Source organism: Microtus pennsylvanicus, chromosome 9 (genome assembly GCF_037038515.1).
Source record: "Microtus pennsylvanicus isolate mMicPen1 chromosome 9, mMicPen1.hap1, whole genome shotgun sequence".
Lineage (NCBI taxonomy): Eukaryota > Metazoa > Chordata > Mammalia > Rodentia > Cricetidae > Microtus > Microtus pennsylvanicus.
The window spans coordinates 46053246-46072209 of record NC_134587.1 but is presented as its reverse complement, the minus strand read 5'-3'; the positions used below and the strand labels follow the sequence as shown (position 1 = coordinate 46072209).

At 54.1% G+C, this 18964-nt stretch overlaps 1 protein-coding gene across 1 annotated transcript in view; it reads right to left on the bottom strand.

The window, feature by feature from the left end:
* The window catches only part of Ass1 (argininosuccinate synthase 1), a 48813-nt gene that overhangs the window by 13751 nt on the left and 16098 nt on the right, over positions 1-18964 (bottom strand). Inside the window, exons 6-12 of the mRNA XM_075985771.1 lie at positions 18613-18669; positions 16816-16890; positions 13440-13510; positions 12769-12799; positions 7769-7859; positions 5127-5211; positions 4513-4577 (exon numbers count right to left, since the gene is read on the bottom strand). Of these exons, the coding sequence (XP_075841886.1) occupies positions 4513-4577; positions 5127-5211; positions 7769-7859; positions 12769-12799; positions 13440-13510; positions 16816-16890; positions 18613-18669 (475 nt within the window). The remainder of the gene's footprint in view (positions 1-4512; positions 4578-5126; positions 5212-7768; positions 7860-12768; positions 12800-13439; positions 13511-16815; positions 16891-18612; positions 18670-18964) is intronic.

The following is an 18964-nucleotide window of genomic DNA, read 5'->3' as shown; positions in this document are numbered from 1 at the left end:
TAGACATGCCCCGAGAGCAAGCATCGAGATTCACAACCAGTCCTGGAGAGAACCACTGAGGTGTCTCCACAGCATCACCCTCAACAGTCCAGGAGGAGGAGAACGCAGGCAGAGTCTAGGATTCTGGAAAGAGCCACCAGGGGCCCAAGGTACGACAGGTACTGCCCATGACAGGTGTCCCTGAGAAAATGAGACCAGCGGCACCAGCAGCAAAGAGCGGGCAGAAAGGCGGGCAGAACCCGGCTTCCTTAGAGCTCTCCGCACCAGCCTCATGGCTGTCAGCCGGCAGCTGGAAGGTCACAGGCGTACAGCAAAGTCCCAGCCAAGAGACGTGAGCACAAATAATATTCCCAATCCCATTCCAGGTGGTCTCAAAGTTAATTATGACTAATCAAAAGGCTTGGTTTTAGTTCTCTTGTGTGTGTGTGTGTGTGTATTTTAAAGCTATCCACTCTCTTGGCAGGGGCAGGAGGTACAGATGATTTCTGTATTTCTTCTGAAAAAAAAAAAAAAAACCGGTGACAGAAACTTGATTCTAAAAGACTATGGATTTGGGGGCTTTTGACAGTCGGCATACAAACCACCGTGCAAAGAGGAGGAAATGACAGCTGAGCTGCACGGCTGTGGAATAGACAACAGATATCTTCAGAGTGACACGCACCGCGGCTCCAAGTGTCTATTTTCATCTCCCCGTGTTTACGGGAAAGACAGAGGTGTCAGCAGCCCTCTGTGGAGCAGCTTCAATCACACCCTAATTGCTGCTAGGAAAGGTGGGGGGGCTGGGGAGGCCAAGGAGCAGGGGTGCTGGGAAGCGGAGAGTGGACCAAGAGGAAAAGGTGGGGACCACACAGCCGCAGCAGCTCAAATTCTTATCAGTTCAAGACTGAGGCTTGGCTTGGGCTGAGAACTGTGCTAGAAATGAATAGCCTCTACCAAACACGTAGGAGTCAGGCTAGGGGCTAGGGTACTTGAACCCAAGGCTCTGGCACCCAGGGAAGGGACTGGGAGGTGGACAGGGATCGACTGGAGCCCCAGGTCTCCTTTCTTAGGTACTAGGGACAAGACTGGAGATGGTTGCCATGGTGACGAGAAGCAAGTCAGGGTGGGAGTCTAAGCTATTTTCTAGGCTCTTGAGCCCAGGTGGCCCATCCTGTGGATCAGACTGGGTCTCTGAGACTAGCCATCCCTGAGCTGCTGGGCCGAGTCTCCTGCTTCACAAGTCTGCCCTTGCTGTCCGTCTGTCATACTCCATGTGAGCACAACTTCTGGGAGGGCCGGACAGGACAGATGGGCGGCAGGGGGTGCTGGACAGACAGGCAGGAAGGCTGGATCAGAGGGCAAGCGAGTTGTTACTCCCTTGGAAATGAAGTTCAGGGGGCAAGTGGGAGAGAGAATGGAAAGATAAAGGAAAGAAGGAAGCTTGAGAGAGAAGAAGCTGACCAGGTCCGGTGGGCGGAGGTGGGGGTCCAGCAGCGAGGGGAGAAAAGGCCAGCATGGGGAGACGGGGGGGGGGGGCGGGGGGAGCAGCCATGAAGGGAAGGCCAGGCCAGGTGGGACAAGGCAGAAGGGGAGAGAGGGCTTGAGAGCCAGGCTAGAGAGGTGAGGTAAAGGACACATAGAGGCAGGCAGGGGGGACAGACACAGCCAGGAGGCTCCTTCCTGGGCTCCCTCCTGCCTGCCTCTTCCTTCTCCTCCCCACTGATTTAATTTACTTCACTTAATTAGCCCCCCTCCAGAGTTAAAAAGATAATGTGATAAGGAGGAGGGAATATGCAAAAACAGCGAAGCCACTCCATGAGGCTCTCCCAGCCCGCAGCCCCTGACCCCACAGTTCCCCACAAGGCCTTCCAGCCAGGCCACCCAGACCCAGGGTGCTATGCTGCCCAATTCCCTATGCTCCTGCCCCCTAAGAAAAAAGAATCAGGCTCTTAATGAATGTCAATTACCAGCTTTGTAAAATCAATACAAATGACATTTCCCCCCACATACATGGAGATCCGGAACACCCCAGCTCTGCCCTCGGCATAATCAATGATTAACAGTCTCGCTGTCACTGTACACCTAATAAACTCCTCAAGGGGAGTCCATAGGACCCTCATTAATTGTCTGTTTTTGCTTTCACAGAGAAATGTTTGGCGTGCAGAAATAAAAACAGGGATACCCTAAAATTACCAAGCATAAAAACTGGCAAGCGAGGACTCCTGGGGAGCTCTCCTAGCCTGGCCCCTTCCTTCTGAAGATCGGTGTTTCCTTGCCAGAAAGCGACTTGCCTAAGGTCATGTAGCAATCTCCCTCTTGGAGACTGTAAAATCCTGAGCTTTTAGAGACACCCACAGTATCTAGGCTTTTCTGTGGGTGACAAGGAGCCAATCCGGCTGGGACACACTTGATTTCATGCTGTGGCTCTTCTAGGGGGTCTCTATCAGGAGGGTGGCCTACCGTCAGGACACAGCACCCAAACCCATCTCACACGTGAAGAAGTCAAGGCTCAGGAGGTTCCGTTGATTCTCGATGGAGACAAAGTCAGGCCCAGGACTCGGGCTGGGTGCCAAAGCCTTGGCCTTCAACGTTAGGTCTTCAGAGAGCCCGCCACCACCAGGCCAGCTGTCTCCTCCAGCCCCTGCCTCCTCTATCCTCTCTGTCCATCTCAGTTTCAACCAGGTGGGAGATAGTCCACCGCCATCGTCTCCAGCTTCTCCACCCTGACTGCTGCAGGCCAGGCCTTTATCACCACCTCCTCCCTCCCAGTTTTGTTTCTCTGACCGGCAGGACATTTCAGTTGGGTCTGGCCAACCCTTATCTTCCTGGGAAAGGACATCAGTAACTAGCTTGTTAGATTGGCAGCACCTTCCCACCCCCAGTAGCACTGAGCTGCATTTGGATCAACCGGACATTGCTGCAACCAATTAATGGTATCCTCCAAGGGCCCAGGAAGGGTCTGATGGGTATCTGACATACCTGAGTTGCACTGGATCCCAGAGGGTGTAAGGCTGCTTTTGTGCTCCCCCAGAATCCCCTGGGGACTGAAGCCACTGATGAACCACCTCCACAGAAGCTGTGCATACTATCGTGGGTAGATTCGAACCTGGATCTGTCCATCTCCACACCCTAGGCTCTTAGACCTCTTCCCCAGGCCTCCTGCCCCTCTGAATCCTGCCTGTAACTTAGAGTAAGCCCTTTGCCCCGTCAGGGTCTTGGTTTCCCCACCTGTGAAACTAGGTGCTAGTTTCTCCCAAGGCCCCGCGTGGAGCTGCCTTGGAGGAATTCCTTTGTGTGGCTCTCAAGGGCAGGTGGAGACAAAGGGGCATTTAATCAGATGCTAAATAGGTTAGAGACAAAGGTAGACAGGGAACGAAGAGAGACACTCATTAGGGCATTGTTCTTTACAAGGCCTCGGGAGAGCGGCAGTGGTGCTGTTCTTAAGATGATCAATCTGGGAAGGGACAACTCTAGCTCTGCCCAACTGGCAGAGGCAGATACGTTAGGGGAAACTGAGGCCCAGAGATTACCAGCCCAAGCTCACCAGGGCAGGTCTCTGGATCTTCATCTCCCCTAACAGCTGAGAGCCCATCAGCTCTCTTGGGACTTAGATTCTCAATTTGAAAAGTCCTCAGGACCAGGGCTGGGACTGAACCTTGGCCTCATTTTATTTGGCCATTTTCTTCTACAATCAATGTGGAAGCAAAGTGATCTGAAGTCCCTAGCAGTATGTCACTGGTATTTAAATATTCAGGTGGCAGTTCAGGGGCCCTAACTACCAAAATAAGAAGAAGCCCCTAAAAACACTGCAGCATTGGTCACACACACACACACACACACACACACACACACACACACACACACGACTGGCAGGGACCAGGGATGGCACATGACTGATGATAAGGAATCATGAAAACACCAAGGCACCAACCCCCCATCAACCTGGGATCAACTAATTCTCCATCCCCCAGCCAAGAAGAGGATCTGATGGCCCCATGGTGGCAGCCGACACCAGCCAAAGTGGCAGTCATACCACAGAAAAGTAGGGTCTATCTGTCCCTGGCAAAAAGGCCTTGGAGACATGCCAGAACCGGCCTGGCCTGTTCAGGGTTCCTGTGTGTAACTCACAGCGCCCTCCCTGGCAAGAGTCCCACTCTACTGCCCGCCTGGTGCTAGAGAAATGCCTTAATGACCACGAAATTGGCCCTGCATGGTCCGCCTCTTAACCTGGCTGGCCCGCCTGCGACACAAGACAGCCTGACCTCTAGGCCGACCTCTCTCCTAGACCCCTCCCTCCTCTAGAGGCAGTCTTGCTCACAGCACCTGGGAAGTGTGTGTGTGTGTGTGTGTGTGTGTGTGTGTGTGTGTTGGGGGGGGGGTGCAGCAAAGGCCACAGTCCTCACTTCATGGGGTAGAGAGAAAGAAGGGTAAGCCCCATGGTGGTGTCGGGAGAATGGTGACATCCAAATGGTAGGATGGGGCCTGCTTTGGGGGGTGCCAGAGTAGGCCCCAGCAGGTGCCTCACACACTTACCCCGGGATTTCATTCCAATGAAGCGGTTCTCCACGATGTCAATGCGACCCACTCCGTGCTTGCCCCTGGGAAGAACAGGTCACTTGGATTCAGGTGCAGCCACCTACTGAGCAGGTGGCTTTGGCTTGCCTACAGAGCAGCTTATGGGCATACTGGCTCCATCTCAGGTTCTAAGGCTCAACTTAGAGAGCACCTGAGTTGGGAAGACAGGCCCCAGGGGACGCTGGGTAAACTAAGGCCCCGTCTGGGTCACGCAGAGTGACACCTGTTTCACCTGTTACCTCTGAACTGGGATTTGCTTGGCCCCCGGCCTCATTAAGACTCATCTTTCTTTGTGTCCGGATGCCTGGCTCAACCAAAGGCCTGCAGCCCCAGCTAGACCGATCATAGGAGGTAGTGGTAGCCTTGGGGCCTTTATCATCACGGGTTGTGGGTTAATAGACACCAGGACGCGCCTGTCAAACCAACATGGGCTGAGAGACTCTGTCTACAGGGCCCGGACAGTCAGATCTCCAGGTCATGAACCTCTGCTGTGACCACTAGTCACCCCGATACAAGCCAGCGCTTGCCGGCGGTGGCAGTCCTGGGAGACCGGGCAGTCTATGGACACTCACGCAACTTCATTCAGGTACATGAAGAGCTCCAAGGAAGTGCGGTGGGTAGTGCCATCTTTGACGTTTGTCACCTTCACAGGGACCCCTGGGGCAGACAGAGAGAGAGCAGTGGGCCTCCAGGCTGGGGCTCAACAGAGCAGCCTGTGCCCACCACCCCACCCTCTCCCTCCACCCACATCGCCTTAAATGGATGTGACAGATATGGAGTCCCAATGACTCCTTCAAAGCCCTGTGCTGGGGGGAGAGAAGGGGCCAGAAAGCCCCCCAGAATGAAAGGGAAAAATGCAATAAAAACGCTCGCCCCCTCCCTCCCATTCTCTCTGCCCCTTTAGCATTTAGGGGCTGTGAAATTGGAACCAGGCCCTGAACTAATTGAATTTCACGCTTCGTCATTGTCTTACCAGTGAGCACCTTCTGTCCCCACCAGCTACCCAGGGGCCGCCTGGCCGAGGTGCAGCCAGACCCTTCGAGTACGCACAGGCGTGTGTGCATGCGCGTGCATACACACATGCATCTAAGCAGTGCTCTGCCATGCTTGCCAGGCGGACAGGGACCTCTCGGTCCCAGCCTTGTACCCCAGACCCTCAGAAAGCCACCTGATGGATGATCTGGGGGTGGTGCTCACTCCAGCAGACACCCATGAATTCTGAAATGTGTTGTCTGAGGTGGCAGCAGGGAGACAGCCGAGGCTCAGCCAGGGAAGGGCCATGTCGAGGGGGGTGGTGGGGAGGGGGCAGTGGGTGGGTTTGGGGTTGACTTTGAATAGAGAGGGGGCACTTTCTCGAGCGGTGTGAAATGGGTAATAAATGTATTAGGGGGCTAACAAGAGAGCCGTAACAGTGACAAAGAAAAGCCGTTCAAAGTTGGCGGCTAATCCCCCACCCATCTGCCTGGCTCATTACCATGTAGCGAGCCATCGGGTGCCAATCAGGGCTCAATAGCGGCTTTGGAGTCTTTATTAGCCAGGCGCCGTTTGGAGGGGCTCTGCTCAGGGCGCTGACAGCCTCACCATTCTTAACCCCCATTTCCAGGGGTTTTATAACTTGGTTGTAAATTGCTATTAAATGTAAGTCTGCCCAATAATGAACCTTAAGCCCCCTCGCCACCCCCTACCCCTCGCCTCCCTCTTTCTCTCCATCCCTGGTCCTATTATCACCCAACGCTGGGGCCTTGGATGGGGCCTGCCTGGGGAGGAGAGGTTGACATTGTTGGTGCTGCCGCCGGAGAAAGCCTCTTAGCTTTTAAAATAGTTAATAATTAGATTAAAACTTCAAATAAATTAACTAGAGAGTGAATGAGGACTAGGCAAGGGAGGGCGCCTCCCTCTTTTTCTCAGATAGCCCTCTCTTCTCCAACTCCGCCTGGGGCTGCCCTGCTCCTCCAGGATGGGCTGTTGGAGGCTTGTGCCTGGGACTCCCCACACCTCCTGCTTACCTCCCGCCCTCTGCTCTCCCAGCTCCCAGGGGCTGACAGGCCCTGTGAGAGAATCCTGCAGTGTGGCCTGGCACATCCTACCATCTGCTCAAAGTAAAGCTCCAGGGAGGCCCATTCCCAACAGAAGGCTTGAGGGGACTCAATGCTGCCCCCGTGTTTAGGGTCCCAACCAAGGCCTCTTTGGTCCCTGGGTAGTGTGAGATTCAAGTTGACACAGTTGAAGAGGAACAAAGAAGGTAGCCATAGGCAGGTGAGGCTGCTCCTTGGGAGAGGCTGAAGGGGGCAGCTGACCCGTTCCGGTACCATACCCTCACTCCATCCATACCTTATTCTGGGAACCTCTAAACAGCCTTTCCCTGGCTTTCACCTCATCCCCAGAGAGATAAGTTCCACAAGGTTATAGCAGCCAGGGACACACAGAGCCTCTACCATCCCCCATCACCCTGTCCTCCAATTCTGAGGTCCCTTGGAGAGAGTCTGAGCCATCAGAGACTGTCTCTTGCTTATGTTTCAGCCTGGGAGCCACTTGGTGGATGTGTAACCTCCTGCCTCCCTAGCTTCTTCTGCTAGGTACCGTCTCCTTCAGGAAGCCTCCTAAAAGAGTCCCCTTCTTGTATCCCTGTACCCTCTCAGTTGGGCTCCGTTTCAATCACTACACGAGTCCATGCCTCATTCCTTCCTCTAGGGCAAGAGAGGGGAACCAGAGGGGCAGTAGCTTTGAGTCCAGGGACTGGAGACCCCAGATGACCCAGATGGGCCCAGCTTTCTGAGTGGAGTCTCAATGGAGTCCCTGAGGCCAACTATGTGGCAGACTAACCACTACTAAGTACTTCCTGGTGGCAGCACCTGGCTGGATGCCCTCCCTACAGAACTCCTTGCATGCTAGCAAAATAGCAGGTACTCCCACCCCCATTTTATAGATGGGGAAAACTGAGGCTCAAGGACATAGAGAGTGAATCTCCCAAAGCCAGCTACTTTGGGACAGAAAGTTCTCCAACAAGATCTGATGTTAGTGCACTGGAGTACAGCCTGGGAAACTCTCCTCCTAAGCTTGGAAGCTCATATGGTTGGGAGCCTTTAAAGGCCCTGCCTGTGCTCTCGCTTCCAGGAATGCAAGGAGTTAGAGGGCCTGCATCCCAGGCAGGGAGGGGAAAGGAGTGGGGCTCCTTCAGTCCACTCACCCTTATTCTGCATGAATGGGCACGTACCTTTTTTAAATTCTATCTCAAGGACATCTGGGCTGTTGGGTGCCTTGGCAGGGTCCTGAGTCTTTGTGTAGAGACCTGGAGGTGCTTGATTCTAAAAAGAGACAGAGGTAGGAAGTTGAGGCATCGCGAGCCACACCAAGCGCACACACCTGCTTGCCACCTCCTGCAGGTACCTGTACCAACTTGTCCCTGTCCAGGACCACTGGTCCCTGGCACTCCCCGACCAGTTCAGTGGGTCCCGGGGACTACCAGCTCCCAGCCAGCCCCGCCTGCCAGGGGCCTGAGAAACAAAGGGCTCAAGAAATCAGACAATTTTTCCCCTCAACTTGATCTCATCTTTTTCTTTGACGCCCCCACAGCTGGAGGCAGAATAGCAGGAGAGAAGCAAGTCAGGCAGGAAAGAGTGGGACTTCACAGGACTGCGGTGCACAGGCTTCCTGGGAGCCGCACACACGCGCGTCACTGCCTGGAATTGGGGTTTATTCTGCACTGACCGCAAAGCTAATGACTGCGCGTGACCCCAGCAGGTGCTCTAGCGGGCCAAGCCGTCCCTGGGGTCCCTGAGGTTAATACTCACGGGGAGAAAAGAAGAACAAAGCAAAACCATTTGAAAACACATCAACCTTTATGTATATTTTTTCTTGGGTGCGTTAGAAAATGGGCCTCTCTTCCTTGGGAGGAGGCGGAGGGGCTGCTTGCTACCCAGGACTTTCTCGAAATTTCCTCTCGCCTCTAGAGGCTCCAGTTCCCCCACCACCCCAGTCTGAAGCCTGGATACTTGCCACCACGGGGCTGGGAGCCTGTGGGCCTGGCTGCTCAAGTTCGTCCCGGGGGCATCCTGTGCTCAGCTGTTCTGTCCACCTGCTGACATCTGGGAACCACAGCAGTCAGCCTTTCCTTTCAAACCTCGAGCGCATTCACACACCACTGCTCACTTTGGAGCTCCAAGCAGCCTTGCCTGGCAGGAACAAATGCTGCCCCATCAGCAGGGGCAGACATGGAGGCTGCAGGGGGACACTGTCCACTGCTGGGTTTTGCATGAACCATGCTCCACACTACCACAAACAGCCCAGGCCACCTAGCACACGGGAGGGGAAATCACAAGGCCCCCAACAACTATGGGAAACTTTACTTTGTGCCATTGTACAGGCAGGGTCTCAAGTAACCCAGGTTGGCCTTGAACCCCTGGATCTTCCTGCCCCCCTAACTCCTAAGTGCTGGGATTACCATCATATTCAACTTTGGGAGACTTGTGGAAAATACCCCTAAGGCAGATGTCAGGCTGTGGTACCCTCAGAAGTGATTCTTCAAACTCTAGTTTCTATCTGGGGAAGGGATCTGTGCTCTTGACTGTGTTAAAGTTTAAATGCAACACAGGAAATGTCAAGCAAGGGCTGGTGTGGATGGAAACTCACTCTGCAGGTGGGACATCAGCTTGGAGATGGACACTGTGCCTTCTCCAAGGGAGACCACAGAAAGGCACCCTGGGATAGCTATCTATGCTTACCCATAAGCTCTCTGCTGGAGTGACTAGCAACCTTATTTTCCCAGGGTCCCCCTAGATTTAACACCAAGTGTCATCTGTCAAGAATCCTTGGTGCCACACAGTGGTAAGGTTTATCTTTCCCACTCAACTACAGAGCTCCAAGGAACCCTGGACTGGCAGCCACACCCCCTTAAAGTGTTATTTGTGTAGTGGACACAGGGTGGCCTTAAAGGCAGACCGAGGGAGGTGTGAAGGGTCTGTAAGACACACACACACACACACACACACACACACACACACACACACACACACAGGCTGCAAGAGGCCTCCAGGAACCAGAGGGAAAAGTAAGGCCCGAAGAAGTAGCTGGTCCAAACCACACCTTAGTACTCTTTCAGCATCTCATGCTGCTTCCCAGCTGCTATGGCAACCTGGGCTGCGAAACAGTTTGATGCCTACGGTTGAGTGTCAACGCCATTCATCCTGGAGCAGACTTCAGAGAAATGCCATGTTCCCAGACCCGCTCAGTGCATAGAAAAGCCTGAAGCTCAGCTCAGAGGTAGAGCGGACTGAGGGTGGACTTCAGGGTGACCAGCACAGCAATCACTTCCCACACGTCCAGAGCTCCAAGGCCCTAAACCGCTCCTCCCGCCTCTGTCTATAGTGACTGCAACCACTTCAGTTTTGAACCTGTCCTTTCCCTGGTCACATAGCCTAACGGTAGAGGAAGGATGCCTCGGGAGACAAGAGACAGGAAGGTGCTAGGGACAGGACAAGTTCATACACTCTACAGCAGGAGTCAGGGTGGGGTAGGCAGCTGACAGCCCCATTCCATCAAATAACTAAATAGAAATAAACTGGTGTTTGCTTTGCATTCTGAGCTCAGGGGGTGCCTGGCTTCTTTTTAACTCTCCCTCCTAAAAGCCCAGTTCAAATGACAAATAGTTCATTGCTGAGTATCTGGTGCCATTTATCCACCCCAGCAGGAGGGCTCACTTCCAATGTCATCTGGGTTGGGTGGGGGGAAGAGAGGAGAGGGAGGGAGGGAAGGAGGGAGGGAGGGACAGGGGGAGAGAGAGAGAGAGAGAGAGAGAGAGAGAGAGAGAGAGAGAGAGAGAGAGAGAGAGGAGAGACGGGAGTTGGGGTGGGGATTGAAAGAAAGCACGAAACAGGCCTGCGAAGGAAGGATTGCAGCAAATGGCCCATGAACTAACCCATGATGTAGAGGCATGATGGATGTGGGGGTGGCTTATTCACCCATCAGATATGGCGGCCGGCGGCTGAATGAACTCTTTCACTGTGGGCCGTATGAAGTTAAAGCAAGTAAATTTCTATCTTTCTTCGTATTAGCTGCCTCATTGCCCTTCAATCAGCCCTGGCGGAGGCAGAAAATGGCTCAGCCATCTGCCTCAGACCCTCCCTTCCGCAGACCTCGGGTCTTTTTTGGGGAGGGGGAGGGGCCCTGGAAGCTCTCAGTGCTCCTCTCTGAGGGTGGGGGAGGGCTGTGGGGGGGGGTGCTGCATGGAGCAGGGGGACACAGAAGCAAAAGCATCTGGGTGCCATAGGATTGGGGAAAGCCTCCATGGCCAAAACCTAGAGAGAGGACAATGTAGGTCTCCTGGCCAGAGTGGAGGGAGTGGCTGGGACTCTCAGCAGCCAAGCTGTTGCCTCTCCTCAGCCCAGCCTGGCCCATTTCTACTGCTTGGTGAGGGGAGCACGGTTAGAGACTGTGCAGCGGTGAGCAGCAGGGATTTGGGGTTCTGCTGCAGGTAGAGACTGCAACAGTGAGCAGCAGGGATTTGGGGTTCTGCTGCAGGGCACTTGTCTCTGGGACCTGGCAGTCACAATACCTTTGACTGGGGCATGTTAGCTCTGGGACCCAGATCCGTCCTTAGTGACATGGTAATCGCACTAAATCTCAGGTTCCAGGCTGCTTCCCCCGTTCTGAAGTGACCAGTTTGGGAGTTCTGCTTCTCTAGTGAGGATAGGGCCCAGGCTGCTGAGAAGAGGCTGGGAGTTTCCCCAGGTTCCTGGCCTCACAGGAGCTAGCCTGGAAGGACCTAGAAGGCTTGCTCAGGGCTTCAGTTCCAGGCCCCCCTTGGTGTGACTGACTGGCTAATGAGCTGTGGTTGGCCTGAGTGTCATGGGGTCAGCAGAGCATGAACTGGAAAAACCTGTGGCCAGCAGGCAGCAGCCCCATGGGCCGTCAGTCCCCAGGGTGGGGTGGGGGCACCAGGCACCAGCTTTCTCTCATGACAAGTGAGGGCTCAGCCATGCTGTTGCCTCTGCCACAGCCTCAGACCCAGCCCAGCCTGGTCTTACTGCTTGTAAGGGAGGCTCGGAGCAGACCTCAGACTCTTAGTCTTAACAGTAGTCTGAAGAGAAGGCAAGACCCTCATCCCCCTACCCCAGACCTTGTTCCAAGTCATGCTAAGCACTTTCTATTGCTACCTTGTGCAAGAGAAACTGGAGGCTCAGACAGAATGGGTGCCTGTGGGAAGGTACGGGGAGAACGAGGCCACTGAGGGTCCCAGCTCCAAGTCTTGCTCGGCTGAGTTGTTTCTCTGGGCCTCGGTTTCCCCGTCGGTAAAATGAGACTGCTCACAGTCAGAATCCAAGGAAATCAAAGCAGGAAAATGCCAGAAGCAGGTCAGGGGTCATACATTTTAGGATGGCCACCATGGCCTGGTTCTGCTAGGTTAGGAATGGAGTCAGTAGAGCGCAGACCTGGGCAAGGGGGTACCCTGGGGCCTTGGTATGGAGATCCTGATTCAAACCACCCAGTCGATTCTCCTCCAGCCTTCAGACGCCCCCAGGCCCAGCTGCCAAATTCTCTAATGTCTTCCAAGCAGACTACCCCCACCACCACCAAAGCAGCCACCCAGGGTGTGGGGCTGGGCCAGTAATGGAGTCATTCCCTTGGGGACAAAGAGATTTTTCTCTCCCTATGATAGGCTTTGCTCTGCCCGCTCCCCATTTCCCACAGTGGGCAGGAGGAGACAAGAAGCCCCTGGGGAGAGAAACCTGACATCTGAAATGGGTCTGCGGGCTCACCCTGGCCAACCCAAGAGACTAAGCCAGGATGGGGGTGAACACAGGCCCAGACAAATGGCTCATTGGGTTCGAGCCCTCGCGCCCCAATCCAGGCAGTGGACCAGCACCTACCCAGCTGGTTGGGACAGGCCGCACCCTCCCTCACGTGCCTCATCTGCTCAATCGCTTCCCTATTGTCTTTCAATCGCCCATCCTTTCTGCTCCTTCCAGTATTCATCTCTACAGCAGTTAGAACACCAGGGAAGTGGGGTGTGTGGGGTGGCAGGGGCAGGGGGGAGCAGGAGTCAGAGCCCAGCATGCAGACGGCAGGCAGAGTGGCCCATGGGGAGAGTTTGGGAGATTGCAATGTAGAACTAACTACCCTGGCCCCTGGTGAAATTTCAATTAGGCCTCACGCACATCAGATAGCGTGAGCACCGGGGACCACCACGGGCAGCTGGCTCCCAGGCAAAGGGCTTACCTTGGGGTTCTCCAGGATTCCAGCCTCGTAGCTGTAAGGGAGAGGTGAATTGAGTATACATAGTAGTGTCGTGTAAACCTCTACTGTCCTGTGGATCGCCCACAGGTCCAGTCTGCCTCTTCTCTCTGCTGAAGCCTATGCTGCCAACCCCACCCAGAATACTCCGAACCACCCCAGTTAGCTAAGGAAGCTGCAGGCTGCAAGGAAGAACCGGGGTTTCCCCACTCAGTCTTATGGGTGCAGCCGTGGGATGCCACACATGGGGACCTCTGCCTTCAACACTCATTCCAGTCTGGCCCTCTTCACCCTTGAGGTGTTAACTCGAGAGACCAATTCCTCCGAGAAGTTGTTCCCAATACCCCAGGCATGCCAGATCAATATGCAGGACTTGCCTGCACAGAGTGAAGAGAACATGGCAAAGTCAGGCCGGGAACAAAGGGGCTGTACTTTCTCACACCAACTTAATTTGTATTTTATGTGTATGACTGTTTGCCTGCATGTATGTATGCAGTGCCCATGGGTACCAGAAGAGGGCGCTGGATCCCCCGGAGTTACAGATGGTTGTGAGCCACCATGCGGATGCTGGGAACCAAACCCAGGTCCTCTGCAAGAGCAGTCAGCGTTCTTAACCACCGGGCCGTCATGTCAGTGCCAGAAGAGGCTGCACTTACCTGATGTGCATTAGGTTCTCATCCATACTCCAGGGGCTCTTGGGTGTGACAGGGATGGGAATTCCATGTTGCTACAGTAGAAGACAAAATGGTCAGGGGGAGGCTCCTGGGAGGGTACATGAAAGTCATGCTCCACTGCCTGGGATCCCTCAAGGTGCCAGTTAGCCCCAAATAATGTCCCTCTCCCCTTCCCAGGCTACCCAGGGAGGGAGGGAGGTTCTTAAACACTAGAGTGCCCTCATTACTCAGAATGGAGGCTGACCTTGGAGTTTCTTCCAGAAGATATCGTGAGCCCACAGTCCCAGGACCCACAGAGGCACTTAGGGGCAGGAAGTGGCTAAGCATTTCTTGGCACCTGCTACTGATACCCACCATATCCTAAGAGCTGGGGGCTGTAGCAGCCCAAGTATCTATCATGCAGCCTCAAGTGGACCACAGAGGCATCCATCCTGAGTTTGTAATGTTTCATGTGAACCCGATGAAAGGAGGAACACCAATAGGAGCCTCCATTGCAAGGTATCTCCCAAGAGCCATCCCTCCAAGCCATGCAACCACTCTGCAGACCCTCAAAGTAGAGCCAGGTAGCTTCCATCTCCATCTCTTGTGGCTTGATGCTATTTGATTTCCAAATGGTCCTCACCATTGCTGAAGGATAGATGCCCAAACCCCAGGCCAGACAGTGGCTGGTCATCCTTCATGGGCTCAGTTTCCAGGGGAAAGGGTAGGTGACTGTCCTAGTCACCTCTGTGCAGACACTCGACTGTAACCACACATGAGTTCTGAGCTTCAGCTCAGAAATTGCTACACCCTTTCAACTCTGGGGGGCATGGAGCTTGGGATAGATGGCCAGGTCAATGGCCCCTCAAGCTTATGAGGCCAGACAGCGCCTCTGAGGTCCCTCTACACCTCAACCCTGGGGTCACAGTGGGAACCTTAACTTCCACTGGCACCATTTAGGGAGTCTCTCAGGGGATAGGTTTGCCCATCCAGTTCACAGGCTGGTGCCTAAGATTCTAGAACCCTCCACCAAGTGTGGGCTAGTGAGAGTTCATTGTAGTCCTGAGCTTCAAAGTGATGCTAAAAGAAAAGAGAGGAAGTCCCTTTGGTGTTCCTTTAGCTAAACTTAAAAAAACATTAAACTAAGCCACAACTGCCCTTGAGATGTTTGTCCTTTGTTTAAACAGCATAGGCAACCAGAAAACTTCATTTCCCCACTGCTCGACACAGATCCAATCTCCACATTTGCTCTATGCTCTCTCCATGTGGAGCTGACAGGTTGGGGACCAGAACTTTGCAAGATGGTGCTGGTGACATATGAGGGCACATTGCTGGGCAGCCAAGAGAAGTGGCTGGCCAGGTTCCCTGGAGCCTTTGTTTCTAGGGGCGATGCGGGACCCTCACCTCTTTCTCAATTGGTCTCGATCACAGAGAAAGGGGAGGAGTGTAGGAAGGGGCAGCAAGGAGGAGCGGGGCAGGTGGCTGCCCTAGGCAGAGCCACAGATGCTGACCAGAGCAGAATCCAGCTCAGCGAGTTCGTCTCTTCACTCTTCTCTGTCCTCACTCACCCCAGCCCTAAGGACTCCCAGGTTAACTAATGACAAAAACAACCTTGGCAAGGGGCAGGTGGGGGTACAGGGGGCAGGCGGGGAGCAGGCAGGGGGCAGGCGGCAGTGGTGGCGGGGTCTTGGGGCAGGTGCTGCTCCAGTGTCCACCTCAAACTCTGGTTTAGAATTAGTTACCTTTAGTAGCAATTTTTTGAGTTATGAGAGGATCGAACCCAGGGATTCATCATGTAAAATGGGCATCTACTCCAGCCCCCTTCTTCTGCACTAATTTACCCAGGCTGACCCTGAACTCGCGATCCTTCCTCAGCTTTCTCATCTCTGGGATTGTACGCCCGCACCATGAGGGCACTATTATTTCTGATCAGTTGTGATAATGACAACCATAGGTGGTTCTGAGCCTTGAGCAGTGGTCTGGGGAGAGGCAGAAGCTTCCCCGTGCCTCCACAGCACCCTTTGACCCTGGCTACTCAAGGGCTTTGAAAGCAGAGATTTTCAAAGCCCCATTGATTTTCTTTCCCCTCATCTGTCTCAAATCCTGCCTGGCTGTGAATCTCACACGAGGCCGCCCGGCCGCTCGATGCTTTTGGTCACTTCCTGGGTGCTGTCTCCTCTCCTAGCTGAATACGCTAAAGTTTTTCCATAGCCCCATCCTGAACCTAGCACCCAGGAAGAAGGTGGGGAGACACCTTCTTCCTGGACAAACTTCCTGCTCTGAAGGTTATTCAAGGTGGAAGCTAAGTGTCTTCTCCCCAGAATCCAGAAAAAAAGGGGTCACAAATTCAGCTGTGCTGGGAAAAACCAGGGCTGTGGACCAGTGGAGTACAGAGGAGGAGGGTACAAGCAGCCGCGGGTCGGCCTGGCCCTTGCTTCTAACCGGACTAGGGGAGGGAGCGAGGCCAAGAACAGGGCTTGTAATTCATTATCCCTAAAGACGGGGCCTGCTTCATATTCTTCTTCATCAAGGAGACAAGGGGGGAGGAAAAAAGACGCCTCGCCAACCTCCACTCCCTTAATAGCCCCACTATTTGACGATTTGTTTGGCAACATATGGGTTTGCTCTTGTAAACTCCACTCTTAATAATAAAACAACAGATGGTGGAGGACGCCTTTCCTCCCAGCGCTCAGGGGCCTAATGGGATGCTGGCGGCTGGGGCAGGGCTGCCTTCCCTGCAGTCCCGTGTTCCCCGCAGCGTCCCCTACCACGCGGCACCTTGGCTGAAGCGAGCTCACACAGCCAGCCCCGGCGACTGCTATTTAAAAACCTGAGCAATTTTCTGGTGTGTGCACCGACTTGCTTTTCCCCCTGTCTGATTGATTGAGGCTGTTTGTCAAGTGCTGCCATCGAGTCGCTAAAAAGAAAGGTGCCCTGGGGAGCAGCTAAGGATCACGATGCAAAACTTCTAATATGTTTTATTGCAACTTGTATTTCAAAAAAAGGCTGGCGCCAAGAAAGGCTTTGTCTGACAGTGGCCTGGGAGTGTCTTCCCTGATCCAGGGAAAGCACTGGGGACATCAGTGGCCAGGTAATTGAGGTGCAGAACAGCTCCCCTGCTCCCCCTTCCTGGCAGTCCCCTGGGAACCCACGCCTACATGCTGCAGAAGGGGCATGCAGGATTCTTAGGGCAGGCAACTCAATGCCTCCCAGCTCAGTGAACTGGGTCACCTCACAGAAGCCCACCCAGGAAATGGACCACACACCTATGAGGCTGACTTGGGGGACAAATGCTATGGGAGGGGGCTCCATCTTGTCTCATGCCACCAAGGTGGTCTCAGCCCCAATAGCCCGAGGCTCAGCTGAAGCTCAGACCTACCTTGGCATACTCCATCAAATCATTTCTGCCCTTGAACCGGTTGTAAAACTCAGGCATCCTCCAGGGGGCGATGACCTGGAGGCAGGACAAAGGGGACAGAGGGTCAGGACCTGGGTAAGGAGTCTCCCACTGTGTCCCTCAGAAGACTCCCTGGGGAGTGAGCAGGGAGACTAAGGAAGGAACACTGGGTGCTGGAGAGACCTGTGTTCTGTGACCAAACGGCTGTGCATCCCTCTGGGCCTAGTTTCTCCAGCTGAGACCTGAGTGTCTGAGAGCTTCAAGGTTCAGTGAGTCTAGGGTAGGAGGGAGACAGCACAAATGTAATTTGCCCCCCCCCCCATAATGCTGCAGTGGGGGCGTTATGGAAGAGTCCCAGCTATACATATTCCACATGGGCCCTGCTGGCCTTCAGGGTCAGGGACTGGTCCCCAAGAAGTAGAACTCAGCACATCACCCAGTACAATGTCGCTGGTTGGTGGACACGGTGGGGTGTGGTGGTACCAGTGTACGCTCCTCAATGCCCAGCCCTAGACACAGCACCCCTTAATCAGGCTCAGAACTGAGAAACTTCATGATTGGCCAGGCTCCCAGAGACCGACCAGTTTGGGCCCCTGCCCCATCCCACCATAGCCCCTGGGCTTTGTCTCTTTAAAGAAAGATCCAGAAACTAGTCACCCCATCCCCCACAGTGGCCATGGGAACCAGAGGCAGAGGTTGAAGGATGGGCCCTGGCGCCAGAGGCCCTGCAGCGCAGCTACTGTGCTGGGCACCTTTGGAGGCCTGGCCTGCAGAGGTCAGATGTATCAGAACTCATTACCGCTCACTTCCAGGCCAGCTCCGTCCCCAGGCTGGGGACAGCTGGCAGTCTAGGCAAGGGACAGAGAAAGACATGCTGCAGAGAGGAAGAAGCCCAGGGGGAAGGAGAAGGATTAGGTCTCCTGGGGTTACCAAGGAGCTCAGATTGAGGTTGTGTAATGCAGAATGCAGCCACCGGTTGACAAGACCGCGCCTGGAGGGCTGGGCCCGTGAAAAGGACATGAAAACCTCTATAACAGTTTGGGAAATGCTGAGTCCATGTTGGATAACTTTTTGGATACATGGAGTTCAATGAAATATTAAATTATGTTACCCGATTCTCTCTCTCTTTCTCTCTCAAGACAGGATCTTACTACATGGCCTTGGCTAGCCTGGAATTCACTATGTAGACCAGGTTGGGCTTTAATTCATAGTGAACTGCCTTCCTCTGCCTCCTGAGTGCTAGGCCTGGATTTTAATTTTTTAAAGATGAAGCAGCTAGAGGATGCGGCCCGCATCATATTAATGCCCAGCAAATACTGCAGGGATGACTGAGTGAAGGGATGGAGGGGTAAGTAGACAGAGGCCCAGGTCAGTCAGGCTGAGGGACAAGGGTGACCGAAGGGAACAGTCTGGTCCATGCACATGTATACACCCCCCAGGTGACATGCCAAAGGTCCCTGGGGAAGGCTCTGAGACACGGAGGGGGTCCGCCACAAATATCCAGAAAGGGGTCAGAATGTAGCAGGAAGAGGCTATTCTGACCTATGACCAGAGATATCAATGCCCCTCCCCCCATACCCTGACTGCACCTCCAGGAAGAGAGAATGGCTAGGAAGATAGCAACCTTCCCAGAGACTGCCACCTCCTGTCTACTGCTGTCCTTTACAGGACCCGGGGGCATCATGGAGTGACACAGAGATAGTAACAGCACAAGGACTCCACCCTTGTCACCTCCTGGACCTCACTGTCTACTCCCTAGCGTGAAGAGCAACATCTTACCTTAATCTGGGGTGCCAAGGAGTAGCAAGTAAGCTCAAAGCGGACCTGGTCGTTCCCCTGGAACAGAGAGCAAGGGATTATGAGTGCCACAGGATGGCATCTGGGGATGGATGACAAAATGGCAGAGGGCTCCCTTCTCACATAGTGCCAGCCCGTGACATTGCTATCCCGTTTTAAGGCCAGAGACCAAAGAAGCAGATGCTGCTCCATGCGAGGGGCCACCACTGGACCCCACGGCTTTCCCACGGCATGCACAAGATGAAAGGCTTGGGTAAGCATGTGTACAGCTAGCTGAAGGGTATAGCACACAGCTGTACCGTGTGTGCACGGCTGAAGGGTGACCGCACACTGA